General features: G+C 48.1%; 6 protein-coding genes across 6 annotated transcripts; 4 read left to right on the top strand and 2 right to left on the bottom strand.

Moving 5' to 3' along the window:
• Positions 1-6,162: 6,162 nt before the first annotated feature.
• Positions 6,163-8,694, top strand: GGS25DRAFT_370461 (apses-domain-containing protein). Its single transcript, XM_049258181.1, has 4 exons — positions 6,163-6,672; positions 6,730-6,862; positions 6,916-7,153; positions 7,196-8,694. Exons 1-4 carry the CDS (start codon positions 6,252-6,254, stop codon positions 8,246-8,248), a joined length of 1,845 nt encoding a protein of 614 aa, XP_049114700.1. The 5' UTR covers positions 6,163-6,251; the 3' UTR covers positions 8,249-8,694.
• A 1,614-nt stretch (positions 8,695-10,308) lies between these two features.
• On the bottom strand, positions 10,309-11,288 carry GGS25DRAFT_370398 (uncharacterized protein). The gene is made up of 3 exons (XM_049258180.1): positions 10,618-11,288; positions 10,527-10,531; positions 10,309-10,462 (listed from the first exon to the last, which is right to left on the bottom strand). Exons 1-3 carry the CDS (start codon positions 11,022-11,024, stop codon positions 10,416-10,418), a joined length of 459 nt encoding a protein of 152 aa, XP_049114699.1. The 5' UTR covers positions 11,025-11,288; the 3' UTR covers positions 10,309-10,415.
• A 373-nt stretch (positions 11,289-11,661) lies between these two features.
• Positions 11,662-13,009, bottom strand: GGS25DRAFT_499238 (PC4-domain-containing protein). Its single transcript, XM_049261761.1, has 3 exons — positions 12,560-13,009; positions 12,388-12,495; positions 11,662-12,316 (listed from the first exon to the last, which is right to left on the bottom strand). Exons 1-3 carry the CDS (start codon positions 12,722-12,724, stop codon positions 12,053-12,055), a joined length of 537 nt encoding a protein of 178 aa, XP_049114698.1. The 5' UTR covers positions 12,725-13,009; the 3' UTR covers positions 11,662-12,052.
• Positions 13,010-13,347: 338 nt separating this feature from the next.
• On the top strand, positions 13,348-17,391 carry GGS25DRAFT_499237 (PXA domain-containing protein). Its single transcript, XM_049261760.1, has 2 exons — positions 13,348-13,550; positions 13,617-17,391. The coding sequence occupies exon 2, from the start codon at positions 13,749-13,751 to the stop codon at positions 16,959-16,961; it is 3,213 nt and encodes a 1,070-aa protein (XP_049114697.1). The 5' UTR covers positions 13,348-13,550; positions 13,617-13,748; the 3' UTR covers positions 16,962-17,391.
• A 431-nt stretch (positions 17,392-17,822) lies between these two features.
• Positions 17,823-22,535, top strand: GGS25DRAFT_370308 (Hydantoinase B/oxoprolinase-domain-containing protein). The gene is made up of 2 exons (XM_049258179.1): positions 17,823-20,252; positions 20,312-22,535. The coding sequence occupies exons 1-2, from the start codon at positions 17,962-17,964 to the stop codon at positions 22,107-22,109; spliced, it is 4,089 nt and encodes a 1,362-aa protein (XP_049114696.1). The 5' UTR covers positions 17,823-17,961; the 3' UTR covers positions 22,110-22,535.
• A 1,300-nt stretch (positions 22,536-23,835) lies between these two features.
• GGS25DRAFT_370276 (Metallo-dependent hydrolase) lies at positions 23,836-26,239 on the top strand. The gene is made up of 2 exons (XM_049258178.1): positions 23,836-24,212; positions 24,275-26,239. The coding sequence occupies exons 1-2, from the start codon at positions 24,074-24,076 to the stop codon at positions 25,852-25,854; spliced, it is 1,719 nt and encodes a 572-aa protein (XP_049114695.1). The 5' UTR covers positions 23,836-24,073; the 3' UTR covers positions 25,855-26,239.
• Positions 26,240-27,647: the final 1,408 nt, after the last annotated feature.

Genomic DNA, 27,647 nt, shown 5'->3' with positions numbered 1-27,647 from the left:
CCCCTTCAATGTTCAGTCTCACAGACGTAGCGTACATGCTACCCCATGAAGCAAGTGTAACAAACATGCCTCTGCTGTGTAGGACAACGATTAGCCACTGCCGTGCGTCCTCCGGCGTGGTAAGTAGGTATATAGATAGTGATGTTGATGGCCAACAATACATGTAGGAAGAGAGGTACTAACAAATGTACCCAATAACGAAGCTATCATGTATGCGTTGAGGTGGATCTCAAGCTGTCTACATTTCTTCTGTGGATATACATACGGATAAGCGTGTCTGCATCTCACAAGGCTCGACGGGGTTTAATAGCTACCTGCCTCCCTACACTATAATGGACATACCTACCTATATATGGCCCGCAACTACATCCAATCGTGCATGCAGCAGAGGCTCTTCGTCTAACTGTACCTGCTTACATGAGCCTTCAGACTGGATACCTATGTAAGTAAAGAAACATTGGGAACATTCAAAATTGGAAGTTCCAAGGCTTCTAATTTCGTTATATGATTCAACCACGATTTTCTCATGCCGATCAAGCATGAACCTCGTGAACTTCTTGATAACTACTCTGGTGCCGATGTTGACGACTACTCGGTCATTCTACCAAAGCCTAATCAGGATTCCTCATGGAGTGATAGCTTAAGGTTTGGACAGGAGATCTTAAGTAGGTACCTACCTACGTAGGCGAATGATTTCTAAGGGGGGGGGGGGGGGCGGGATGCTCTGTCGCCTTGCATTTCCGACGAACGACTTGACTAGACAATGGATGGATATGTTTAAGCTCGCAGCATGCCACATCTGCCATACATACATGCACATAGTACGCCAGACGGGGCCCTGGCCGAGTGCATGCATTGGCTGCCGTCCCTGAGTGAATACTATAATAAATTGACGATTAACAGAATAATGAAATGCATATTAAAGATTGAAAGATTCGTTCAACCTGTCCTTTGTAGCACACGCCTCAACTACATATGTAAGAGAATAGAAATCACAAGTACCGACTGGTAGTACGGCAAGCAATGGCCGGTCACTACCGTGATTCGAAATATGAGACTCGGAAATGTGATCAATGATACCATAGTACTTAATACAATGAATTGAGTTCTCAAGCTCCATCAAGGTTTGTCGGGGCCACCAGCTAGATCTGGTTTCGGTCCGTGAGGAGCAGTCAGGACTAGGATGACGATGGGGTTTGTTGGCTTGAATCCGCCAGTCCTAGCCAAGTCGACGTTGCAACCCTGACAGGCCCACCGCGAAGAGACTAGGGTTTTTGATTACCAACGAGAAGTCTTGGCCCTCGGCCAGCAAAGAGACGGCTTGATGGCCTCAGAAGAAAAAGAGGGGAAATAGAGGGCCAAGGGAAAAGCTGCTAAGTACAAGCCTGCTTTAAGAGGGGTGCGTAGAGCAAACAACTTGAATGGGCGCCCACACTTTGTTGCAGCCACGCCTCTGGCTGAAAAGGAAACGGTCTATTTTCCAAATTAACACTCTATTGGGCGCTTGAACAAAGTCCCAGTCGCCCGCTATTGCTTCCGCTTGTCATAGCCTCATAGGTAATGAGCAGAGCAGAGTAACAGAACAGAGCAGAACATGCTGATAATGACCCGGCAATCATCACCGCCCACCAACTCCCCACCGACTTTGTTCTTAACGAGGGCAATGGGATGACCGAGAACTACCTACCTATACGACAATGGAGTCGGTTCGATTCCCAGGGAGCTGTCCGATGTCTGACAGTAAATGATGAGCACGGCTAATTAATATAAGTGGTCAAGAGAAAAAATATCCCCCATACTACGTAGAATAGGCCGATATCGATGCGGAGATGGGTGGTGCTGCGGAGCACCGGTTCAAGGAGTAGGGCCACGCCAAGCCGACCAGCCATCGAACCCTTGAGAACGACCGAGCAAAATACTTTTTTTTTTATTTTTTCATCTTTTAAGATTTTTTCCTCGGCGGAGACTTTCAGAAGCTCCGACGTGTTAAGATGAAGGCTGATGTTTAAGTTGGTCAAGAAGGAGATATGATGAGGTGAAACTTGAGACAATCGTCTTGTTCAAGGTCCCATCTAGAGTCAGCAACGCCAGGTAGATAGGGCCCGGAGGGGAGGCTAGACCAGATCCGAGCCACCAACAATATTCAATACCTACCCTACCTATTGTAAGTTAACTAAGTAATATAATACATCTTGATAAGAAAAGAGACAAAAGGGGGTTCCACGTCTTACTCGGAATTACATAAGACGAGAGAAGACTGTATTCCCGCAAAACACTCGTATCGACGAGTACTATAGAATAATAGCCACACAAGCTGTCAGCGTCTCAGAATTGAAGTACGCTATATTAACCAGGTACTTTTGTCCTACGATGCCATACATAGCATTACCTGGTAGGCTTGCATGGTAGATAGATGTAGTTACTTAGTAGGTTATATCTGCCTGCACGTATCTACCTACACTATTGTACATACATAATAGTAGATGGCTGTTAGGTAGTCCGGAGGATGATCCATGCCCTTTCTGATGCAACATATCACCACTAAAATTACTCCAAAAATAGTCTGTCCGCACACCTCGTAGATATAGCATCAATCTACACTGTACATACCATAATAGCTTCAATCTACATACATATATATATAGCATGATAGAAGAAGCATAGGACGATTCCAAGTTCCATATTATCAATACTATCATCCTGAGTATATAGATGGTTATATTTTAGGTCAAGTATATAAGTTTCAGAATGTATCCAGAGATCCAGACATCTCAAGATTCTCAACAACCAAGTAAGCCAAGAGCAAGCTGAGCGTAAAAGGTTCCATTATATGTAGGTACTTATTAGGTGCCTTGGTACATAAGAGATACGCATTCTTTTTACAACCTGGAATTGAGCAATACCGTGCCCTGCTTATCACGTGTAGATAGGCTAGCTGTTACTGCATATGTGACTGGGTAACGTTTGCTCTTTATGTAAAAGATATCAATATACACATCTGTGGATGGTAAAAACTTCACCCACATACTATCCATACTATTATACCTAGTACCTACTAGACAAGGCTGGGTACCTAGGTGGATAGGTATTAAGTAGCACTTGAGGTTGGCAAGTAAGTATTCAATGTTATAGATAACCGAAATAGACTAGGCTATGCACCTTACATGTAGGGTGGTACTCAGCGTTGTAATGCGATATTTGGATGAAGGTGCCTTTATATAAAAATCTCCAAATATTAAAGCATCTTCATCTAGAAGGTATAACACAATACTGTTGTTAGGTATTCGTTAATACCCTCCAGGGGTATCGAGCATGATACAAACAAAGAAATTTCCTAAACCATAACTTCGCCTTGAGAATGATCAGCCTTTGAGGTGTCCTGGGGCAATCATAATCTTAAGGCCTTGGGAACATCTCGGCGTGTTGAGCATTTTCTTGAAGGATACTACATGTATGTATGTGCTGCCCACCTACCTAGGTACCTACATACAAGGTATCTATTTAACTGATGTCTTTTACCTTCGAAGCCAGAGCACTATGTAGTTAGACGCGGCCTTATTGTGCCGATGATCCTCGCCAACAATTGCTAGATCTTTGTAAAAATCATTTATTGTGCCCGTTAATTCTAGGAGTACCTACTTAGGTGGTGGGCATGATGAGAAGGGAATAGATTACCTGGTTCATCGATAAAGACAACATGACAAGGCTTTGTGGATTGGGGGGTTGGGCAAGAAGAAAAAAAAGGCACAGAAGAAAAAAGAAGAAAAAGAAGAAGAAAAGGGAAAAAGATACCGCCCATCTCAGTCGCCGGTTTTAGCTCATACTGTGCAATTCTTCTTTGACCAACTTGTAGGAAACGGCTACGGCAAGTCGGGAATGATATGGAAAAGACAGAAAAAGGCCTCACCAAACTTGAATTGGTAAATTGATGTCAATGTAAAAAAATGTTAATTGGTCATATTGGTCATAATACCTTTGAACTGGATGCTGAAGGATCAATTCTTCGAAGTTGACCAGGTGCCGTCACAGTCCGGTAATCTCGGGCTCTACACGGTCTCTGCCATTTTCCGATTTTCCAATTTTCCAATTTCACGATTTCACAAATTTGCAAAATTTACACGATTACCCCCTCATCCTTAACCTTGATGATTACACGCCACCGAAAGGAGCCACACTGAGGAGAGCCCTTCCCTTGTGTTGTACAACCCTTGGCCTCCATAGACGAGACCCCATGTTAGTGGTACGTCTACACAGTATTATTATTATAGTACATACATAGGACCTAGGTACGTAAGTAGGTACCGATTTAATAAGTGACTGTGCCTTGTAGGGGAAAGGAAACATTGAAGGGAAAAGGGAAGAAACACCATTAAACTAGCCCTAGGTAGTATAAAAAAAAAAGGGTAACTTGAATGTTCTGACCTGGACCCCCGCCGACCAACCAACCTCGCCAGCCCATTTTGCTATGTACTATCGTTATCCACTATTCATCCTTCCCCCCCCCTCCCCCCGGCTTAACAGCAAACCCCCAGTAGGCACACCACACCCGGACCCCATCTAGTGCTAGCGGGTTCGCTGCTACTAAATTCAATCCCTACGGGTTTACACGCTACCTAGTACCTAGTACCTACACGGTTTTATTCTGTACAGTTCACAAATCCACATTCAATCCCAAAAAGCAGCCAGCACCTACACTATTCTGCTTGCGCTCTACCTGGCCTGCTCTTCCCTGTCCTGCCTACACGCAATAACCCTGGCCTGGTTCTTGCTCCCTCTACTACCCCTGTTCCCCTGCTCCCCCTGCTCCCCCTGCTACCCTGCTACTTTCCACCTACCTTACTGATTAGCGTCTAGTCCCGTCTGCATGTCTGTGTTCCGTCTTTTCTTACCTTGACCTCTTCTCAACTTTCGTACCTCCACAATCTATCTACCTACCTTTACTACCTTTCCTGCCTCCTCCTCCTCACCACCACCACCACGAGAGGAAAAAAAAACATCTTGGGTCCTTCTTTTTCCCTTTCTTTCCTCTATCTTCCTTTTCTTCTCTCTTTTGGTGCCGATCTGAGTCCCCCCCCTTAATCTCGAGCAACGAAGGCCATTGAGGTCCGGAGAGTAGGTATGTCTTCGTCCTTTTTCCCAATTCCTACTTGCGCAAACTCTGCCACCTCCACTTTCTTTTCCTGCCTTGCATTCCGCCCTGCGCATCTGAGGACCTGAGGTTCCTGCATTGAAGTTGAGAGACAGCCTCGTGTAGAGGGAGGATAAGAAAAAAGTGAAGAGGAGACATAAAAGAAGAGAAATAAAGTCTACCTAGCGTTTTGTTGGATGTGTGCGTGTGCGTTCGTGCGAGAGACCTTCACTCTGTCCAAACGACCAACGACGACGACATCTTACCGCCGTTATCCTGTTTCTGCCCTCAATCAATACCCCTCCAATGCACAATACCACGTCGATATTAGCCCATGCCCTTCGAAACCCGCGATCGTAGTGCAGGAATCTGGCATACATAATCCTTAAATAATTTTTCTCGAGCCTAACTTATTCTCTAGACCCCGGCATATTGCAATTGACCGACTCTTCAGAGCTTCACGAATTGTTACGATAACGCTGTACGAAAAGATCCGTTCTGTCCCAAAACCACCATTTCACCGTCTCTGCTTTCCCCAAAGTGCAGAGCAACATACGACTCGTTTCATTTCTCGTGCGCGCTTGGAACCCGAATATCCTTCATACCGCCCCCCGAATCACAGCAATTGGTTGATAACCAATCAATTGGCTCGCTTATCTGAATAAATTTTCAGACTCCAATTGTGGTGTTCGTCTCCCCTGCTTGGACATAAGTCGTTTTCAGTCGACTTGTATCTGAGCTTCATTTCGTCTAGCCCGTCGTGGCTTTATCATCGACCGTCGTAAAACTGGATCTCCCACCGATCTCCCAGCCGCAAACCCGGGGAACGTCTGACGTACCACCATATTACGGTGCCTCCATTGCCCAGCGTCCGTCGTATGTAACCGAAAGGTTACCTTCACTCCCTCTACCCCAGGCGCCGTTGGCATATTCCTCGAGTACATCGTCTCCCCGGGTTAGCTCCATTGCGTCTTCGGCGAGTTCGAACGGAGACTCACAGTCATCGTTCACCTCAGCACCGTCTTCGAACGGCCCAAAGACGCCATCTCCCAGCCTTCCTGTCACCACGGCGATATCCGGGCATCCATCTCAGGCCATTGGTGGCTACGATCATTACTCCGCGATGAATCAAGCACAAGAAATGTACTATCAGGCCCCCCACATGTCCGCTGGCCCAGCACCGCAACCACAAACCGTGACGTCGAATTCGTTACCTCAATACGGCCATCAACAGCCAACATTGTTACAGCCAGGCCCGGCTCAGTATTCTGCAGCCCCGTATCAGTATGGCTACGCGAATGGATTGACCTCTCCTCAATCTGCACCGCCGGCCGTTTCGGGCCCTATGGGTGCCCAAAATGTCCTGCCCCTTCCCGGTGTTCCCAACCAGGGAGGCATGCAGAACCAGTACCAAGGCTTCGACACGACAGGCCAAGTTGCGCCGCCGGGGATGAAACCCCGAGTCACTGCCACGCTTTGGGAAGATGAGGGTAGCTTATGCTTCCAGGTTGAGGCCAGGGGTATCTGTGTTGCGCGTCGTGAGGGTAGGAATCCAACGATGTAAACATTGGAATTTAGCAGGCTAACAGTTTGATTGGCAGATAACCACATGATAAATGGAACGAAGCTCCTCAATGTTGCCGGAATGACACGTGGTAGGAGGGATGGAATTCTAAAAAGCGAAAAAGTACGACACGTTGTCAAGATTGGCCCAATGCACCTCAAGGGAGTTTGGTAAGCTTTGAATTAGACCCATAGTAGGAGACAATTGCCATTAACATTGCTAGGATTCCATTTGAGAGAGCCTTGGACTTCGCCAATAAAGAGAAGATCACGGAGTTATTATATCCGTTATTCGTCCACAACATCGGGGCCTTGTTATATCACCCCACAAACCAAAACCGGACCAACCAAGTCATGGCTGCAGCGGAACGGCGCAAACAAGAGCAGAATCAGATGCGGAACGGTCCGGGTCCAACACCCCCCGGCGGTGTCTTACCGTCCATACAGCAGCATCATCACCACATGGGACTTCCAGGACCTCAAACGTCACTTCCGTCCCAACACAACTCTGGCCGTCCATCCCTAGACAGGGCCCACACATTCCCGACACCACCAACGAGTGCCTCGAGTGTGATGGGAGGCATGGGTTCCTCAGAGAATTTTCAATGGAGCCAACAAGGGATGAGCAACGCTCAAGGTCCTAACCCCATGTCTATTGACACGGGACTAAGCAACGCTGCACGCTCAATGCCAGCAACGCCAGCGACTACACCTCCTGGCAGCACGTTACAAAGTATGCAATCCTATTCGCAGAGCAGCCAGCCCTACGATAGTTCTCGCGGTGTCTACAACGGCCAAGCTGCACAGCAGTCTCCGTATCCCCCGTCAAACAGTAGCCCGCAGGACAGGAACATATACGGCCAAACAGGTTCCTACATGAAGAATGAGATGGGCCCTCCCTCCGGGCGCCCAACCGGTGCTGGGCCAAACGAGCCAAACGATGTCAAACCGTCAAACGGGATGCTGCAACATGGCGATGTTTCTCACCCACCTGGCGAGGATGAGGCGGAACATGAGGCAGAATATACACACGATAGCGGAGCTTATGATGCTCACAGGACATATAGCTACAATGCGCCGCCCGTTGCATCATTATCGGGCGACCACCAACATATGGCTCCAGAAATGACTGGTTCTCCCAACCACCAGGCTGGGTCGGGTCGTGCTACGCCTAGAACTGCGGCGCCGCCACAACCGTACTACACTCAACAAACCGGTTATAGTACGCCACCCCGCGGGCCATCGTCCAGCAACCTTTATAATGTAATGAGTGGTGATAGGGCATCTACTAATGGTACGTCGGCATCAGACGTTTATAACTCTCAATCCGATATGGGTGGCCCATTGCAGAATGGTTATGCTCCGCAGCCGGTTATGAACGGTGCATCAGGCGCTTTGAAACGGGGTCGTGACGACGAAGACGACCTACCTCGACCGTCGAGTGGTGGATTGGATCTGAAGCGTCGGAAAACCATGATTGATGGGCCCATGCCAGCTCCCGGATTCGACCCGATGAACCCCCGCCCAGCCTCCGCAGCACTAACTCGTCGACGATAATTCTGTTATGATGGTTGCTCGATGTTATGTCGACAATTCCCCATTTAAGCATTAATCCGGGTGTTGTGGTACTTGTGCGAATATTGATTCCATCAGAACGAATCACCTTCGCGCCATAGAGTGCAACGCCGACTCCGAGAAAAGAAAACACGCTCCTTATTAATTCCCTTGATAATCTTTTGTATTCGCTGCGACGATTCATCATCGGCATGCTTGGGCTTTCCTACCAAAAGAGACGATGACGAGTATTACGACTTCATTCTTGATTGTTATTAACTGCCGTTGAAGGCCGTGTAAATGCTTCACGAATTGATGCGTCGCATGGTGGACATTAATTCTTTTGAGATGATCATCGATTGCTTTTTCCCCATTTTTTTATTCTAACGCTGAGGACAACGAGATACTCGAGCAACGCAAAATTCCCCGCCTATCACGACTTCTAGGCGAGTAATGTTCATGACCGAGGCTGATTTTTGCTTTACTTTGTTCATCACATCCACCAGTCTCGTAGAGAAGGCCAGGCTGGTGGCACAATTATTTTTCCTATTGACGACATGATGACGACCCGATTTTTTTTCTATTCACCAAAAGGATGTGGTCACTCTGGGCGTGTGTTGGAAATGTCTACTGGTATCAATGGTCATGAACTCGATGGAATTAAAAGCTATTGCTTGATACACAGCGAACTTAGATTCTAAGCTACATACAACTGTTCCAGCCAATCGTATCACATATTGGGCTTGAGAGATTCAGCAAATAAAATATACGTGACTGTTTATCTCCAAGGGACAATTGCCAGTCCAGTGTTCCGTTTTGTTAGCTGGACTCCGCATCACTTTCTTCTCATCTTTTTGTGTCTTGGTTGCAAAGTCACCAGTTCGATTTCTCGTGCATGACGCCTCGGCCAGATGACGAGACCACCCCCCCAAGCTCGTACTCGCACCAGGGCCCTCGTATAACACGACAAGTTTCCTCATCAACAGCAGCCCAATGCCATCACCATCACACACGCACACACTTATTCGAGTCCTTTCGTGGTACGAGGAAGGGGGAGGGGGGGTTCAGGGAGAGGAGGGGAAAGGGAAGAGATCGAAAAATAAAAAAGATTTGGTGGAACCTTTCGAAAAGTGTCGAAATTGAAAGGGGGGGGGGGGGGTTTTGGCTCTCGCCAAGACAAGACAAGACGGACTTTTTTGGGCATCACATAGGTCGGCTGGCTCATAACAATCAAGTTCGTTCCGGCGCGGTTTACGCGGGCCTGTCTACGGGAAAATGATATGGAGGTTTCTTATCTTCGTCTTCTTTCCTTTTTTTTTTTTTTTTTTTCTTGGGAGGGAGAGTTTTTTTTCTATATTTCTTTTCGGGGGGGGGGGGGGGGGGTTTCTTATTGGGGGCGACGAAAAAACGGGAGATGGGTCTGTCATACCCGTGACGCTGCAACACGAAATTTCATGTGGTAGCTAAGAGCTGGAGCTGTGGTTGCGGCCGCGGCTGCGGCCCTGGTGATGTGGTGATGAGGGTGATGAGGTTGATGATGTCTTGGATGAAGGAGGGTCTCTTTGGAAGCTAAAATAGGATTTTAGATATTTGCATGTATCTACTAGGTACTTAGGTAGGCAGGTGGCTATGGTGAAGAGTGAATGAACAAATGGCCTCGAAATATCGAGCCACCATATGATGAATGGCTATAAGAAGCCTTGCTTGGCCCATGTATGCTTGAGTGTTGTGGGATAGGTATATACCCTAGGTTTCTTAGTTGACATCGTGATGTGTGGGATATGGCCGCCGGGCTTTGATTTATTATCCCGGCCGCCGGCGATGGTATCCTGGTACCTACCTAGGTATGTAGGACATTGTAGGTATGCATCCCACGACTATACATGTCGATATTCGTAATGTCGTGCTACTTACTACATGCTTCGAGATCTAGCAAGTACATAGTACAAGTCAATGTATGCAATACGCCTCAAGTACTAGGTAAAATATAACTTGATATCAAGTCTATTATAAATGCTATCAATACTTGACACTTTTTGATAATTGGACAAAAATTATAGCTCATAGAATTCCCGACCTTTGATACAGCATGAAAGGTGTTAGTGTGCCCTATTTCCACTCATGTGTCAATCCATCTGCAAGCTAGGTAATTCGGAAGCTTTAAGCCCTATTAAGGAGGTCGGCTTTGGGGGGGACAAGACGAGAAGATGCATATGACTGAGGAATATAGTTAGTGAAAGACTCGTTAGATTGGGGATAGTTGGAAGAAGGAATATCATACGGCAACTAAATATTGGAATTGTCAGTCTCAAAGCACAATGCAACAAATATCAATGTATTTGGGGGGGGGGGGGGTTCAATACTGTACTTACGCGATAAATCCGAAGGGAACTACGGAAGTGCCAAAGCATATGTCAACGCACTGATTACAGGTAACTTGTTCAAGTGTACCGGGCGACAAAGAAGTGTCGTTTTGTTCAGTGGTATCCCAGGAAATGATGCCACCCGGGAAGGTGTAACCTTCGCTCGAATTGCCGGTAAAGAGTTCTTGGTGGCTCTGCAGTTGGGCCATGTTGATTCCCAAGTCCTTGTTGAGGTACTGGAGTGTTTCATTCCAATGGAATGAAAGAGTGCCAGCAGGACCGTCGTAAGGCTTAACGGCGAATGAGGCTACCTCTACATCTTGCTCATTCAATGAAAGGTCCTCTTTGGAGGAAGAAAGATGGGAGACCGCCATAGCGGTGCCACTCAAGACAAGGAAAGGCAGTGAGAGACGCATCGTGTGAAGAGTTCTTGGGTCATAAAGTTGTTAGAATATGATGTGGAACTGTCACTAGATGCTTGATTGTTTTTTTGTGAAATGAGGAATCTATTGTCAAGTTCAAACAAATCCAGACACTCCTGGATGAAAAACATGAAATATGAAACTGCTCGATTACTACATCGTCTTAGGAAGTTGCGCAAGTTATTTATCATCTACTTATGTAGGGTAGGCACCTGCCATATGGTAGTCATATTGGATGATGAGACCGGTTAATAAACTTTGTCTGTTTTGTGACTCGGAGAAGGAGCATTGGACATATAACTGATGGCTAACTATTTTATACGTACCTACCTGCTCAAGGTGGTACTTGACGTTAAAATCTGCTCAATGACATCCAAGGGGCCACTTTCTCTTTTCATTCGAATTTTATTTCTGATGCAGTAGGGGGGACCTGCTAATGTAAACCCAGTAATGCAGTAACACTTTCTAATACTTCTATTGTAATAGAGCTTTTGCTTTTCGAAGAATCTGCGAAGGAAGCTGCAGAGGAAGCTGCAGAGGAAACTTCAAGTTGCATGTGTGTCAGAGAAATCGCAATTGCCTCAACCAAAGAAAAAAAAAAGAAGCATCGGCATGACTTCCAAGGTTATAATACTGTTAGTGGGTATCAAATTGAACCAGTATTGTGAAAGTACTGCTATGTAGGTAGGTACTCTGTAACACGGGTTGAAGTTTATGTACATAGAAGGGATGACGTTAATCATTAATAGCATACCCTACACTAGGTAGCTACATACTAGGGCAGTAATGTCCTCAAATCAACTCAAAGGAGCAATGGGTATCGACGAAAATCACCCCATGATTCTGCAAGGAAAATAAAGCCAGCCTAAAAGTAGCTAGAGATCCTGCCCATGAACCCCTGGCGTGTATTTCGTAATAGACATTCAAAGTGTCTGTCCCGCCTGAAAATTGTCATTGACTAAACTTCGGTATGCATCGCGAAGGCAGTCGTTTCCAATATTGCAAGCCCTCGAGGATAACACTTAGTCCTCTTCCTCCTCATCCTCCTCCGATGAAGAAGCCTGCTGCTTTTCTTTCTTGTCGTCCTCATCATCTTCCTCGTCGCTGGTAGCTTCGATGTTGGACTTGGTCTTCTTAGTCTTCTTCGACTTTGCCTTCTCGGGAGACTTAGGAGCAGGCGCACTGGCGACGTCTGGCGTCTCGTGACCCTTGCCTCGTAGCTCGGAGTTGATGAATGGGATAGCTTCGAGGAGCTTGTTGTATTGTTCGGGACTCAACATGATGCCCTAAGCGACAAGGGTTAGATAATGACCTTGGAGATATGTGACTACCCAGGGGAGTAGGATTGTTTACTTACCTTCTTTCCTGGCTTGAAAGTGCCAGAGGCATCGGAATAGTACTCACGTATGTTGATATACGTTTTACCCTTGAAAGTGCTGACAGTTGCTCTACGGGTACCGCCCAGCTATAAGAAGGCATGTTAGCATTGAGCGCAAGGTGAATGGGGATCAATTGATATGGTGTCTTACGCTCCAGAAAGAATTGCCTTCATCATCTCTGCCAGAGTCAGCGTTGTTGGGGGTTTTGGCCTTCTTGTTAGCCTTGCTGCTACTTTTGACTCCCTGGTCGCTTGAAACATCGTTGTCCTCGTCGTAATCGCGACGCGATCGCTTAAGGTTCTTGGTGCGGCCCATCTTGGTTGATTGGATTGGACTTTCTAGTTAAGACAAGGAGAGTGGAGTACTTGGTCGTTTGCCGGTGAAAGAGGATGAATTGGGAGGGAAGAATGAATTGCAAAGTGGAATGCAATAAATAGATACCTGCTACATTAGTAGGTGCTTGCTGGAAGTTTGTGCGTACATATGTGAGTAAGGAAAGAAAGAAACGTTCAGTGAATGGATTGGAACATAGCATATGTTTGCGGTGCAGAATGTAGAATGTGGGGTTGTAACTTGACGCGTTAAGTGCTTAGAAGATGCGCGCCTCAGGTGTAATGTGTGATGTCTTACATAGGTTAGGTAATAACTACATACATAGATCAATGCTCATACTAGCTCATACTGTAGATCGTTCAACGTTGAATGCTACTGTGCATGTACATAGGTACAGTATAATACAGCGACTAACAGGTGTGGACCCATAATAGTGCAGGCTCCAATCCGGCTCTAAACCGTTTATAGCTTAAGAAGTTATGTTAAAACCAGATTACGTGCCAGGGTGTATCCTTTACTTTGTACTGTACTGTACTTACACAGTACTACATAGTTAGTACATAAACGCATGGATGATGGCTGTTACTTAGCAACTACATGTACTACACGTATGTATGTAGGTACAATACCAATACCAGACATGATAGGTTGCTTAGGAGAATTAAGACCCCTGGCCACATGGGCTGTTCAATGTTCAATGTTGCCAAAATTATCTTTCCCATTTCCACGAATAACCACCTCGACCTTGCAATCTAAAAACATTCATGGATGAATTCATTTACAAAACTAAAGGCATCAAACCTAACTAGGTAGGTACACTATTATATCTCTACTCTACTCCTTTCTCTGATTCTCATAAGCTAACATTCGAGTTGACTTACATGTTCGTTTCAGTTGCACCACTTCCATCCTCCTAGCCACCTCGATCTTGATGCGATGCGGCCACTATCAATACTCCTAAATCCCCAATAGCTTTCAATAGTTCTCCCTAGCAATTTCCAACCTAATGAATCCCTTTGACGATGCGCAAATCGGCGCCATCCCTACTACATTGCAAGACGAGCCAACCTCAAACCCAAACGTAGCAAGAAATAGACCCAATGGCAGCCTTCAAGTCGTCCCGACAAGCCCGAAGAAGCGGGCTATACCCACATCTCCCAGTACCCAGCAAGAAGATATCGTCACCAAAGTACTCCAGTTTCTCTCCACAGCAACTCCCAGGACCCTTGGGGCTATTGCAATTGGGCTTTCCGCCATGACCTACTTTGTCCTTGGTCAGATCGGTCTCCTGTTGATCGGGGCTGTTGCTGGTATCACACTGTTCGCATCATGGGAATCTCGACATCCTGAAGTGTCACGGGCAGTTCATGGTGAAAGAGGTTATGATTTCTTGGGCCGTATCTTGGACAGCACACCTAAATCAAGTGCTAATACCGAACAAAATGACGAGAATGATTCGCAGACTTTAGCCAAGAGTTTTGATGATTTGCAACCAGAAACGCGGCAAGCCTTACATGGTTTTGTTGACGCGGTCATTCGCGACTATGTGGATTGGTGGTATGGCCCTATTGTGCCATCTGACAAGTCCTTCCCTCTCTCATGTAGAAAGGTACTAGTTAACTTCTTACTGACCATCTCGAATCGATTGAGTCGCAAGCGACCAGCTGATGCATTTGTCGACTTTCTCACTCACACGTGCTCTATCATCATTGTGTTTATGTCCGAGATGTCTTCAGCCTACTCCGAGCTTTCTTCTAATTCGACTGCCGCGGATGCTATATATAATTATCTCGCCTCCAATACGGAAGCACCATTATCGAATCTGCTTGACAAAAAGCAGCAGGCGGGAAAATTCAAGATGGTGGCTGAAGACTTGCTTAGCTTTTTAGAAAGACCTACATACGATTGCGATCCTGCCAGAGTTTTCTTGAGAGAGATTCTCGCAACAGTTATCCTCGAAGGTACCCTACAAACATGCTCTAAAGCAGAATGGATCAACGGTTGGATTGTGTATCTACTTGAGTCCGGAGAGACAGACCTGTCTCAAGCGATTGATGACGCTATCCAAGATCAGAAGGTATTCAGCGATGTCGACGGTAATGTCGGGAACATTGGCCTTTCTAGAGGCAATCGCAATTCATATGAAATGGACCGGGCACGGCGCAAAGAGGTGGTACATAAGAAAAAACTATCCAGGGCTGACGAGGAAATGGAGAAGGCAATGGAAGAAATGAAGAGGCTCAATCAGATGATTGCAGAAGCCGATGAAAAAGCGAAAGCCGATCCAAATGAGAACTGCACAAATGCTTCCCGTCTCCTTGGCAATGCTCTAGAGAAGAATGCCAAAGAACTTGATTTGAAGATTGACGAAAAGCCGAACAAGGCTTCCTTGGAAAAGCCTAAGGAGTTGAGCCCTCTTTCCGAGGCATCGAGTGAGGCAAAAAGCCGAAACAGCGAAGATAGAGCACAACTCGGGTCTCCTCTATCTCCTAGATCGCCCTTAGATACATCGAATTATAATTCATCGCCATCTAATGCATCGGAACGACGATCTACCCGTTTTACAAGCTTTGATCAACTGGTCCCACCAGCTAAAGAAGAAACCGAGGAGGATGAGTCTCGCAACCCTCCACCCCTTACATTACACAACGCCACTATTACCATTCACGATGATGTGGGAAACGACAAGGGCCGGCTGCGTGGGAAGCCTTCTTGGGAGTATCTCCTTCAAATTGAACCTGCGACGTCTCAGTATCCTGGGTGGATGGTAATGAAGACTTATCCACAATTTGAGAGTCTCCACGAGAGCTTGCGGCGAATTGCTACTATATCGGGGTCAACGGCATTTTTGGAGGCCTTCGCTATCTTTCCAAGCTGGAAAGTGCACACAAGATCTTCATTGCGCGGTGAAATTGAAAGGTATATGCGAACAGCTTGTACCGAGAAGCCTCTAGCCGAATCTGAAGTTTTCAAGCGTTTCCTTGACAAGAGCCAGGAGACTCGAATGGATAACAATAAAGGTTTCTCTTTCGAGTCCGTAGGTAAAGGCGTGTTGGGCGTCCTTCAGAATGCACCGAAAGGTGCTTTTGACGGTGGCAAGGTGGTTGTAGGCGGAGTCACTGGCGTTTTCGGTAACATCGGGCTCGGTAGAAAGTCGACCAACTCTTCCTTAAACGACCTCCAGACCAAAGAGGCCAATGTCAATCCAAGTCCCAGCAGTGCTAGACCATTGTCAATGCCGGCCTTACCAAGGATGGATAGTGCCTCGTCAGTAAATGGATCGGGCATGTCTAGGGATAGTCTTGACAGCCAGAGATCATCTGTGATTTCGGTACAGCCAGGGAAAATGGCCCCTATGGAACGGCGCTTCAGCACACAAGTAGATGCAGACCAGGACAGCCTTCACCCTGCAAGAGCTGATCGTTGGGAACGGGCTTCGGCAAGCGGAACAAGCAGTAAAGTGCACAGCCGCGCCTCGAGCACAGCGGCCCTACGCTCTCCTATACGATCTCCCTCCGAATTGAGCTTCACTAACATCAAACTACCGCCGCCACCAGACGAGATCTCGGACGATTATGGTTCTCCAGTGAGCACTCGTCTTAGTGTCGACGGGAATGCACGGGCTATATCTGCTCTGAATGGTACACCACCAATCCGTTCAAGCCAAGGAGATAAGTCACCACAGGCAAGTGGGGCCGTAAAGCGGCCAAGCAGACAATACGCACCGCTCTCAGAACAAGAGACTCGTGTGGCTGTCGAACTCCTTTTTGCCGTAATTAACGAGCTCTACACCCTGTCTTCAGCTTGGAATATCCGGAGGACACTTTTAACGGCGGCAAAGACATTCCTCCTTCGCCCGGGCAACCCATCACTTATTTCTATCCAGTCTTTAGTTCAGGATTCGGTTCTCGAGGCGAACACGTCAGATTCCGGTATAGCTTCACACCTACGAAAGCTCCGGGAGAACACTCTGCCTACTGAGGAGGAACGTAAAGGCTGGCCAAAAGAATTGACGTCGGAAGAAAAGGAGGAGCTGAGGGTGAAGGCAAGGAAATTGTTCATACAGAGCGGCGTTCCTACTGCATTGATGGGCATCATGGGACAATCAGCCACGAGTGAAGCACTGGGTCGAATCTTCGACTGCCTCCAGATCGAAGAAGTTGCCAGGGGACTATTCTTCGGAGTCATGTTGCAGGCGGCCCGTGTGATTACCCACTAGGTCACAAGGTATTAGATCCTATATCCTTCCGAGAGTTTTCCAAAGGGCTTAGCGCATACATAATGAAATCAGGGAACGAAAAGTATCGGAAACGAATAGTGGAAATTATGAGCCCTTTCAGACGCATTTCTATTATTGCGAAAGTCGGCGCATATGATGGTTGTTATAGCGAATCGGTGTATATCAATATTGATATGTCCTGGTGTACTACCACCACGACATTTTGAAGGGGCAGTGGTGATATTCGAAGGAAGATTTTCAGGGGTTTTATGAACTATACGCAAAGTTTACAAAGATAATAATGAAGAGACGAAATCTACATACATACATACCATACACATACATAGTACAAGTAGGTTGGCTAAAACTATATAATCCACCAATGAACGGTTTGTTTTACATAGTAATATCTATTCTAATATCATCTACCACATACATTATGCCTATACCAATGCGCGTTCAACTATTACTGTACGTCGTATATGTACCCGCGTAACTAGAGGCATACCAAACGAAGCTATCCGGTTTATTACCGCTAGCACATGCAATAAAGCCCACTGCGGGGTAGGGGCCCTATATGTAGGTAACTGGAGATATGCACTATGTAAGTGTTAAGCAACTATATTTATCATCTTCTTTCTCGCGTCCGACGGCCGAACCCCTTCTTCAGTGCGACATCGCATTATCAAACATATACGCTGGAAAATCTGAAGGTCTTTAGTGGTGCTGCGCCTGAATTCATGACCATTTGCGATCATCTATGATTCATAGAATACTACATGTAAAGAACTGACGCCGAACTCGCCTCGGTGTACGAGTAACAAACATATGAGTCAACGGAGATTGAATGATATCAACGATCGTGTCTAGTATTAGGTAGGTATAAATACTGTTCAGATGTCGCATAAACCAGCTCTATCCAAAGTGGTCAAACCATAGAGATAGACGCATCGTCAACTACCTACTCTAGCATATATCCGACTTCGCAAGCAAATATACGATGGCTTCTACAGACTACAAGGACCGCGGCGTGCGCATTGCGATAGACCGTGGCGGGACCTTCACGGACTGCGTGGGCACGCTAGGTGGCAAGGACGTGGTGATCAAACTGCTGTCCGAGGACCCGGCCAACTACGACGATGCGCCGTTGGAGGGCATCCGGCGCATCATGGGTCACTTTGAGGGGCGTGAGATTCCGCGCGGTGAGGCCCTGGACACTTCCAAGATCGACAGCATACGCATGGGTACCACGGTCGCCACCAATGCGCTGCTTGAGCGCAAAGGCGAGAGGATGGCGCTCGTCGTTACGAAAGGCTTTCGGGATTGTCTCGTCATTGGAAACCAGAGTCGTCCCAAGATTTTTGATCTTGCCATTAAGAAGCCGGATGTGCTATATGAGGATGTCGTGGAGATTGACGAGAGAGTCACGCTAGAAGATTACGCCGAGGATCCGGAACGCGGGATCAGTAAAGTGGACGTTAAAGTCGGGACGCCAGATGCGGGGAAGGCGGACTTGGTGATGGGTCTCTCGGGAGAGTCTGTGCGCATTCTGCGACGGCCGGAGGAGACCCGGATCAGAGATCATCTACAAAGCATATTTGATAAAGGAATCAAGAGCATAGCTGTGTGCTTGATGCATGGTTACACTTTCCCCGTGCATGAGGCATTGGTAGGCAAGATCGCAAGGGAAATCGGCTTCGACCATATCTCACTTAGCCATGAGCTCATGCCCATGATTAAGCTAGTGCCGCGGGCGACGAGTGTCTGCGCCGATGCGTACCTGACGCCAGCGATCAAGAAGTACATCTCCGGGTTCCAGAAGGGATTCGCTGGTGGCTTAGGGACACGGAGTGTGCTCGAACAAGAAGGCAGCAAAGGTGCAAGATGCGAGTTCATGCAGAGCGATGGTGGTCTAGTAGATGTGGATAAGTTCACTGGATTAAAGGCTATCCTCTCTGGCCCCGCGGGTGGTGTAGTAGGCTACGCCATCACAAGCTACGACGAGGAGACTAAGATCCCGGTCATTGGATTCGATATGGGAGGCACTAGTACTGACGTTTCACGGTACGGAGAGGGACGTTACGAACATGTTTTCGAGACGACAACGGCTGGTGTTACGATACAATCGCCCCAGCTCGATATCAACACCGTCGCCGCTGGAGGCGGAAGTAGGCTTTTCTTCAAGAACGGTCTGTTTGTCGTCGGACCTGAGTCAGTAGGCGCCCATCCCGGTCCTGCTTGCTACCGAAAGGGTGGTCCGGCTGCAGTGACGGACGCCAATTTATTCCTAGGCCGTTTACTACCGGAGTTCTTCCCAAAGATATTCGGCAAGAACGAAGACGAAGGCTTGGATGTTGACGCGAGTCGGAAGGTAATCGAAGAGCTCACTGCTCAGGTCAATAAGGAGACAGGCAAAAATATGAGCCCAGATGAGGTAGCTTACGGCTTCTTGACCATAGCGAATGAGGCCATGACAAGACCGATCCGGTCTATCACGGAAGCAAAAGGTCACGATTCCTCGAAGCACCGGTTGGCGACGTTTGGTGGCGCAGGAGGTCAGCACGCCGTCGCTATTGCGGAAGCTCTCGGCGTCAAACAAATTCTAATCCACAGATATTCTTCAGTTCTGTCAGCATACGGGATGGCCTTGGCAGACGTTGTCGACGAAAGACAGGAGCCTGACTCGTCAGTGTGGCAAGACAAAGGCGTCGTAGTTGATGAGCTAAAGGCTAAGATGGAGAAGCTGAAGGGTAAATCACGTCAAGCCCTAAAAGATCAAGGGTTTGACGACAGCGAGATTATTTTCGAAGAATACCTTAACATGAGATACCGCGGAACGGAATCGGCCCTCATGATCATCAAGCCCAACGAAGAAGCAAAAGCATCTTATGGCGGCGAGGATTGGGCGTTCAGCAAAGCTTTCGTGGACCATCACCGCTACGAATTCGGGTTCACCCTGGATGACAGAGATATCATCGTAGATGATGTTCGAGTTCGCGGTATTGCCAAGAGCTTCAGGTATCAAGAGGAAACTGTAGATCAGCAGTTGAAGGTTGTTAAGCGGCAGGCTGTTGGTGGCCACAAAGCACATGGGAAATCCCAGGTTTATTTCGAAGGTGGTAGGCTGGAGACGCCCGTTTACAAACTGGAAGATTTGTCTGTTGGTGATGAACTAGACGGGCCAGCTATGCTCGCTGATGGTACACAGACCATCGTCGTAACTCCCAAGGCAAAAGCACTAATACTCAAAACACATGTCATTATTGATCTGGAAAATAAGGCCAAGGACGAGTAAGTATTATCTTTATGAGAAGAAACTGTGGATATAAGCTAACATATAAATGATGCAGTTCACATAAAAAGGGAGCTGACCAGGAAGCTGACCCCATCATGCTGAGTATTTTCGGCCATCGTTTCATGGCCATTGCGGAGCAGATGGGCAGAGCGCTTCAGAAGACGAGTGTGAGCACCAATGTCAAGGAACGACTGGACTTTTCATGTGGTATATTCGATGCCGACGGCGGTCTAGTCGCGAACGCACCGCACGTGCCTGTTCATTTGGGATCTATGTCGACATGCGTTGGGGTGCAAGCTAAACTCTGGGAAGGCAACCTGAAGAAAGGAGACGTGCTCATTTCGAATCACCCATCATATGGAGGCACACATTTGCCAGACATAACCCTAGTCATGCCTGCTTTCAACGAAAAGGGGGACAAGATTCTATTCTACGTAGCGTCGCGCGCGCACCACGCGGATATCGGCGGGATTACGGCGGGCAGCATGCCACCGCACTCACGAGAGCTATTCCAAGAGGGTACGGCGATCAAGAGCGAAAAGATCGTCAGCGAAGGCAGGTTCGACGAAGATAGAATGATAGAGCTGCTCTACAACGAACCAGCGCAATACCCTGGTTGCAGTGGTACCCGATGCCTGGCGGACAACCTCAACGATCTACGGGCTCAGGTCTCCGCAAACCAAAAGGGGATTTCCCTGATCGAGGGCTTAATACGTGAGTATGGGGAAGACACGGTGCAGTTCTACATGCTGGGCATCCAAAAGAACGCCGAGCTCTGTGTTCGGCAGTTACTGAAGGATGTCTACAAACGGTTTGGGGGGCAGGAGCTGGCTGCGGTGGATTACATGGATGACGGGACTCCGATTCAACTACGCATCACCATAGACCCCGAGAAGGGCGAGGCGGATGTCGACTTTGAAGGCACGGGTCCTCAGGTCTATGGCAACACCAACGCGCCTGAGGCCATTACGAATAGCGCCCTCATCTATTGCCTACGGTGCCTCATTTCCGAAGACATACCCCTGAACCAAGGCTGCCTGAAACCCATCACTCTCAGGATCCCGTCCAAATCAATATTGTCGCCATCGGAGGGAGCCGCGGTCGTAGGCGGTAATGTGTTGACAAGCCAGCGTGTCACTGACGTCATCTTCAAGGCGTTCCAAGCCTGCGCCGCCAGCCAGGGTTGCTGCAATAATTTGACCTTCGGCTTCGGCGGTAACGTGTCGGGCGAAAAGGAGGTCAAGGGCTTCGGATACTACGAGACGATCGCGGGCGGAAGCGGCGCGGGTCCGGACTGGGAGGGCGCGAGCGGCGTGCACGTACACATGACCAACACGCGCATCACAGACTCCGAGGTGTTCGAGCGCCGGTACCCCGTCATCCTGCGCCAGTTCTCGATCCGGCAGGGCTCGGGCGGCAATGGCCAGCACCGCGGCGGCGACGGCGTCGTCCGCGACATCGAGTTCCGCATCCCGATGCAGGTCTCCATCCTCAGCGAGCGCCGCGTCTACCACCCGTACGGGCTCGCCGGCGGCGAGGACGCGGAGTGCGGCCTCAACATCTGGGTCCGTCGCGTGCTGAAGGCGGATCCAACGAAGGACGCAGCGGCGCGGGGCCAGCACCTCCTGCCACTATCCAACGGCGATGGCGAGTACGAGGTCCGCCACATCAACCTCGGCGCCAAGAACAGCGCGCCCATGAAGCCCGGCGACCGCATCATCGTCAGCACGCCTGGCGGCGGAGGGTGGGGCAAGCCTGGAGCTGAGAAGGCAGAGAGGCCCCGGAAGGATCACACCGAGGCTTGGAGGAAGGGGAGTCATGCTGCGAGGGAGGAGGCGGCTTTGCAGGTCTAGATAGATTACGGACATACGTAATTAGGTACCCTGCGTACATGCATAGGTAGGTACGCACTTAGGCAGGTACGCGAATGTAAGGGTTTCTATGTAGGCACGCAGGGTTGGGGCGTGACGTTTCTTGGAATTTTCTTCAATGTTCCTCCAAGTATGCATACTTACCTAACCTAGGCACCTACCTACCTACCTAGGTACCTAGGTATACTTGAGTAGGCGACAGAGTGGATGAGGGGGCGTTTGTATATCACGTATGGTACCTATGACGACTTGCACGACGAATCCCTCCAGCCCTATCTACGACCCTATGGGTAGATATCATAATCCAGCAAATATAATAATTACAGTTATGTAGATCCCCGACACTCCTACCTTTCCATCCATCTGTCAGGCACTTATTACCTAGAACGTGATATTACGTCGTCTCGTAAGACAATACGACGCTCGAGATGGGTCTCGGTTGATACCGCTACTGGCTAATATGGATGTATCATAACTGCCTACCCTGGGCAGTCAGTAGGTATGGTACCTTGTGTAGGTGTACTTGACCTACTAGCCATGCAAGAGTAAGACGATGAACATGAACTAACTAGGCAGTATTTTACCTGAAACATTGCTTTTGCTTTTGCTTTTGCTTATTCGTTTGCTGGCACGGTCCATTCGACCTGGGTAGCTGAGCTGGTAGGGGGCATAATTACCGGGCATGCATCCATGGATGCATTTCAACGTCCATTTTTATAGCACGCCCCTACCATATATGTATATATCGTCATTTGGAGCAAATAGGTTGGTCAACCCAGTCCAACGACTTGGGACCCGCTAAAGTAATATGGGCAAGGTGCAGGTGCAGGTGCATGGCAGTGGCATGGATGCTCCTAGGAGGTAATGTAATGACAGGTAAAGTAAAAAAGTACTTGGGTTACGTGGGCTACGTAGGCGAAGGATTAGGGGTCGGGAAAAACAACCTTTTCTTTTTCTTTTTAATTAAGGGGAGGTTTAGGAAGGAAGGAAGGAAAGTGAGATTGGGGGCTGAATTGGGTAGATTACCTACCTGGTATCATCGTCGGCGCTTACGAAGAAGGTCCCGGTGGTGGTAGGTAGGGAATGATATAGACCCCTTTATTGGCCCCCAATGGGGAGTTTACCTAGGTAAGTAAGATTGCGTAGAACATGAGAGAATAGGAATAGGCTAGGGAATAGATAGCAGTGGCCTTCATATATATCATTCCGACGCGGCCGTGTAGCTCGTTCCGGAATTAGTCCACTTTAATGCCGGTTCGGTTCCATCTCCGACGATCTCCGGCGGCGATGGCGGCGATGGAACTGCCGGACCGGTAAGATGGCTGGCGATTTGGCTTACACAGCTTTAGTGCTAGTTATATTATATTGCTGGTCATTAGGATGTATGAGTCAACGGTGATTTACAGCTTCACGGTTATGATAGGCTTTGATTTCGACATTTGTGTAGTTAGAAAAAGAAAAAGAAAGTTGAAAGAAAGTAAAAACATTCAAGGTTGAATTAAATAAGATACGACGTACCTAGGTACCTTGGGTATTGAAGGGTTAAATTAATGGATGTCAACGGGTTGTTACGGTGGCTAGCGGGCTTATAAAACGGTTCGAGACAAACAAATCCGCTATATCCCCACTTTAGCGGGGTATTCCGTGGACGTCATTGGCGGGGCTCATAACGGCATCCATACGGAACTACATCTTCATCTTCCATCTTCCATCTTTCATCTTTCTCAACCCCAGTACGTACTGCAGTTGTGATCACCGATATCTTTCTCTCTCATATTTATGAACAGATATATAATCTAACCAACTTCCCTCCCTACTCGTGCTCCACCTATGGTCTATTTATCTCATTTCCTTTTGTGAGCAGTCGTCAAATTCTCAAGTTACGACAACCCTTTCCTTGGCATCCCCAACCCTAGAAAGGAGAGAAAAGATATCTAGAAATAAACATGAATCATGAGGCCCAATATACAGAAAAGGAGTGGGATGAGATCTTGCAGGAAATACCAAAGGAAGAGGACCCATTTATGCAAAAGTACATCAAGGGTCGCGAAGCCCTGATAGAACAAGAGAATAAGGAACGCAGTGGTAAGTAACTACCTACCTATACCCACCCATACACCGACCCCCTTTTCTCATAAACACCTCAGATGCCTCGTTCAAGAAGAGCCTCTCCCCTATTGCTCAGCGTGCCCATGACATAGTGGCCCGCATCAGGGACGAAGAAAAGAACACGGTATGGACAGCCCAGCTAGAAGATTCATTGGCCCAGGAAGCCGACAGCATCACTGTACACCCGGGCATGATGTTCTCCTTATCCAAGGAGCGCATGGAGAACACCAAACTATGGCGTATTGTGCGCCGTATGCCCAAAGGCGCGCTTCTGCACGCGCATGTCGACGCCATGGTCGACTTCGATTTCCTATTCGATGTGCTCCTCAGTACCCCTGGTATACATTTATCGGCAGATATGTCGCTCGTCGATGACAAAACTAGGGAGGCGTCTAAGATGACATTTCGCTTTTACAAAGAGTCGTGCACAGAGGGGAATATCTGGAGCGATGACTATAAACCAGAGACGCCTATCTTACTCACACAAGTTGCCGATGCATTTCCCGATGGTGGCAGGCCGGGTTTCCTAAAATGGCTTTACGGGCGATGCACGATATCGCGAACCGACGCCGTCTCGCAGCACCACGGCGTCGATCACATATGGATGAAATTCTACAAATGCTTCCGCGTAGTCGGGTCTATGATCCACTACGAGCCAATATTCCGCCAATTCTTACAACGGCTCATGAGCTCGCTGAAAGCGGACGGCATAAACTGGAGCGAGCTGCGATTCTCGTGGCCGCTAGACTACTTCCGGGAGGGTAGCGAGACGCCGGAGACCGACTACAGTGCCATGATGACCGTCATAGACGAGGAAGTGGCGCGCTTTCAGGCGTCGGAAGAGGGGAAAGGGTTTTGGGGCTTGCGCATTATCTGGGCTGCGTTACGGTGGTTCCCTACACGCGAGATCGTGCAAAACATGGAGTACTGTATCAATACCAAGATCACGCACCCACACTTAATTGCAGGCTACGATCTAGTCGGTCAAGAAGACGGCGGTCGGCCTCTACGTGATTTACTACCCGAACTCTTCTGGTTCCGCAAGCAATGCGCCGAAGAAGGCCTCAATATCCCGTTCTTTTTTCACGCCGGCGAGTGTCTTGGGTCCGGCAACTCTACCGACCATAATTTATTCGACGCCGTGTTGTTAGGCACGCGCCGGATCGGTCATGGATTTTCACTGTATAAGCATCCTCTGCTCATCGACCTCGTCAAGGAGAGGAAAATCTTAATTGAGAGCTGCCCTATCTCGAACGAGGTTCTCCGCCTATGTGGGTCTGTCATGAGCCACCCTCTGCCGGCGCTACTGGCCCGCGGCGTACCCTGCTCGCTATGCAATGACGATCCCGCCATGCTTGGCCAGGACACTGCAGGATCCACGCACGACTTCTGGCAGGCGCTCCAAGGCTGGGAGAACCTCGGGTTAGCGGGGCTGGGCAGCCTAGCGGAGAACAGCGTGCGATGGGCAGCGTTCGAGGACCAGACACCGGAGGAGTGGGCAAAGGACATTAGGGAGGCGAGCATGGGAAGCGGGATCAAGGCACGCAGATTGAAGGAGTGGGAGGTGCAGTGGGAGAAATTCTGCTTATGGGTCGTTGATGAATTTGGAGAGGGGTAAAATAGGACATGATAAGTTTTTTTTATTTTTTAAAAAAGGACAGAAAAGGGGGGGTTGAGGGGGGTTAGACGTGAGGGGTCCTACATGCTGCCTGAAAACGACATTGGAGAGGCATCCACTGCCTATAATGGTTCGCAGTCCACATGCATTCTACAGAAGGGGGGGTAGGCATCGTGATATACTACTTTACTCAAATACCTAGTTATGTATCTACCCAAGAAAAAGCCTCAGTTCAAAGGGGGGGTATGAGAGAGAGCAAGATGGTAAGGGGGATAGGATGGAAGAATATGAAAAATTTTCACGAAAAATAAGAAATTAGAAAGAATAAAAAAAAAATAAAAAAAGCACCCCAGGAAAATGAATAAGCAAAGGAGAAAAGAGCGGAAGAAAAAAAATCAAATTGAGGCTCTGCAATAATTGTTAAGCGTTGGAACTGAAATGGAGGGGTGGTTTCGGGGCCGGGAGAGAGTGTGATTCGCCGCCGCCGGGGGTGGTGGTGGTGGTGGTACTACTGCGGCTTACATGCAGTCAGTAAAACTCGGTGACAAGACAAGTGACGTACTTACAGCGGCATATAGGGCAGGCAAGCAAGAAAACCACGTATACCTACGTATTTGCTGGCCCCGTAAGGCGTTTGGGGGGATAGGAGAGTGGGATGGGTAGGAGTAGGAGAGGCGGGATACGGAATAGAATAGAATGGGGTGGAATGGGATGGGATGGGATGGGATGGGATAGGTAGTATCTAGTAGAGATTTTTTTATTAATTGGCTAAGTAGACCAGGAAAAACAGGAACACGAGTCTGTGATTTCAATGTTACTACCTAGGTACCTAGGCACCTAGAGTTAAGTAGCGGGCTGGAATGGAATGGGCTAAGCTGGGCTGCAGATGTATTGTACGAAGATCGTATGCTCGCTCGGGGAGGGAGGGGGGGAGGGGGGTGGTGTTCAACACGACTTACTTACTTACTTGCCTGCTTTGAATGGACGAGAAATGGCTGACTGATGACTGACTTACTTACTTACTTACTTACTTACTTACTTACTTACTTACTTACGGGCTCCTTTTCCGTAAGGCGTGCATTGTGGTATTGCATATGTATATGTGAGAAAGAATAAGTTAGTCTGACGCTATTTCCTTTGTTCCTTACCTACCCAGAAATAGGCAGACCTTGGCTCGTACGTCCCTCTCGACTCATCAGCCAGCCCGTGACAGTCAGTCAACCTAGGATGTAGTCAGGCAAATAGGTAGGCAAATAGGCAGACAGGCAGGCGGGCAGGTAGGCCTGTAGGTAGGGGTAGGGTTCCGATAGAGCGAACGAACGAACTCCCGAGATGCCGGGAAACCCGTCCATGTGACTTTTGAGGCTCTGTCCCTGTCTCACTCACTCACTCATTATCTTTGTGTACCCACTCCGATCTCCTACGCCATGCGACGGATACCTAGGTATTCATATTCAAAATTTTCTATCTTCGGTTGTTGCACAGAGAATGGATGTCGACCTTTAGAGAGGCCTCACTTTATAGGGGGCTGATACGCATGTAGGTAGGTACGCATATAGGTAGGTACGAAACGTGGGGGCGGCATCTCTAAGCTTAAGATAAAGTAGGTTAAATATATATATATACAAACCCGAATATCTGGTCAAGGTATTACGAACGGTTTCTGTTTCGTGATATATTTATAAGAAGAGAGGAAGAAGGGGGGGCGGGGGGCGATATGGGTGGATGCAGCGTAGTATGCATATACCCTAGGATGGTTGGTGAGGTAGGTACCCTCCTCCTGTGCCGCTATT

The sequence above is a fragment of the Hypoxylon fragiforme genome (assembly GCF_022984875.1).
Source record: "Hypoxylon fragiforme strain CBS 206.31 chromosome Unknown GGS25scaffold_7, whole genome shotgun sequence".
Taxonomy (NCBI): Eukaryota; Fungi; Ascomycota; class Sordariomycetes; order Xylariales; family Hypoxylaceae; genus Hypoxylon; species Hypoxylon fragiforme.
The sequence above is the reverse complement of the archived record's forward strand: the minus strand, read 5'-3'. Positions and strand labels throughout refer to the sequence as shown.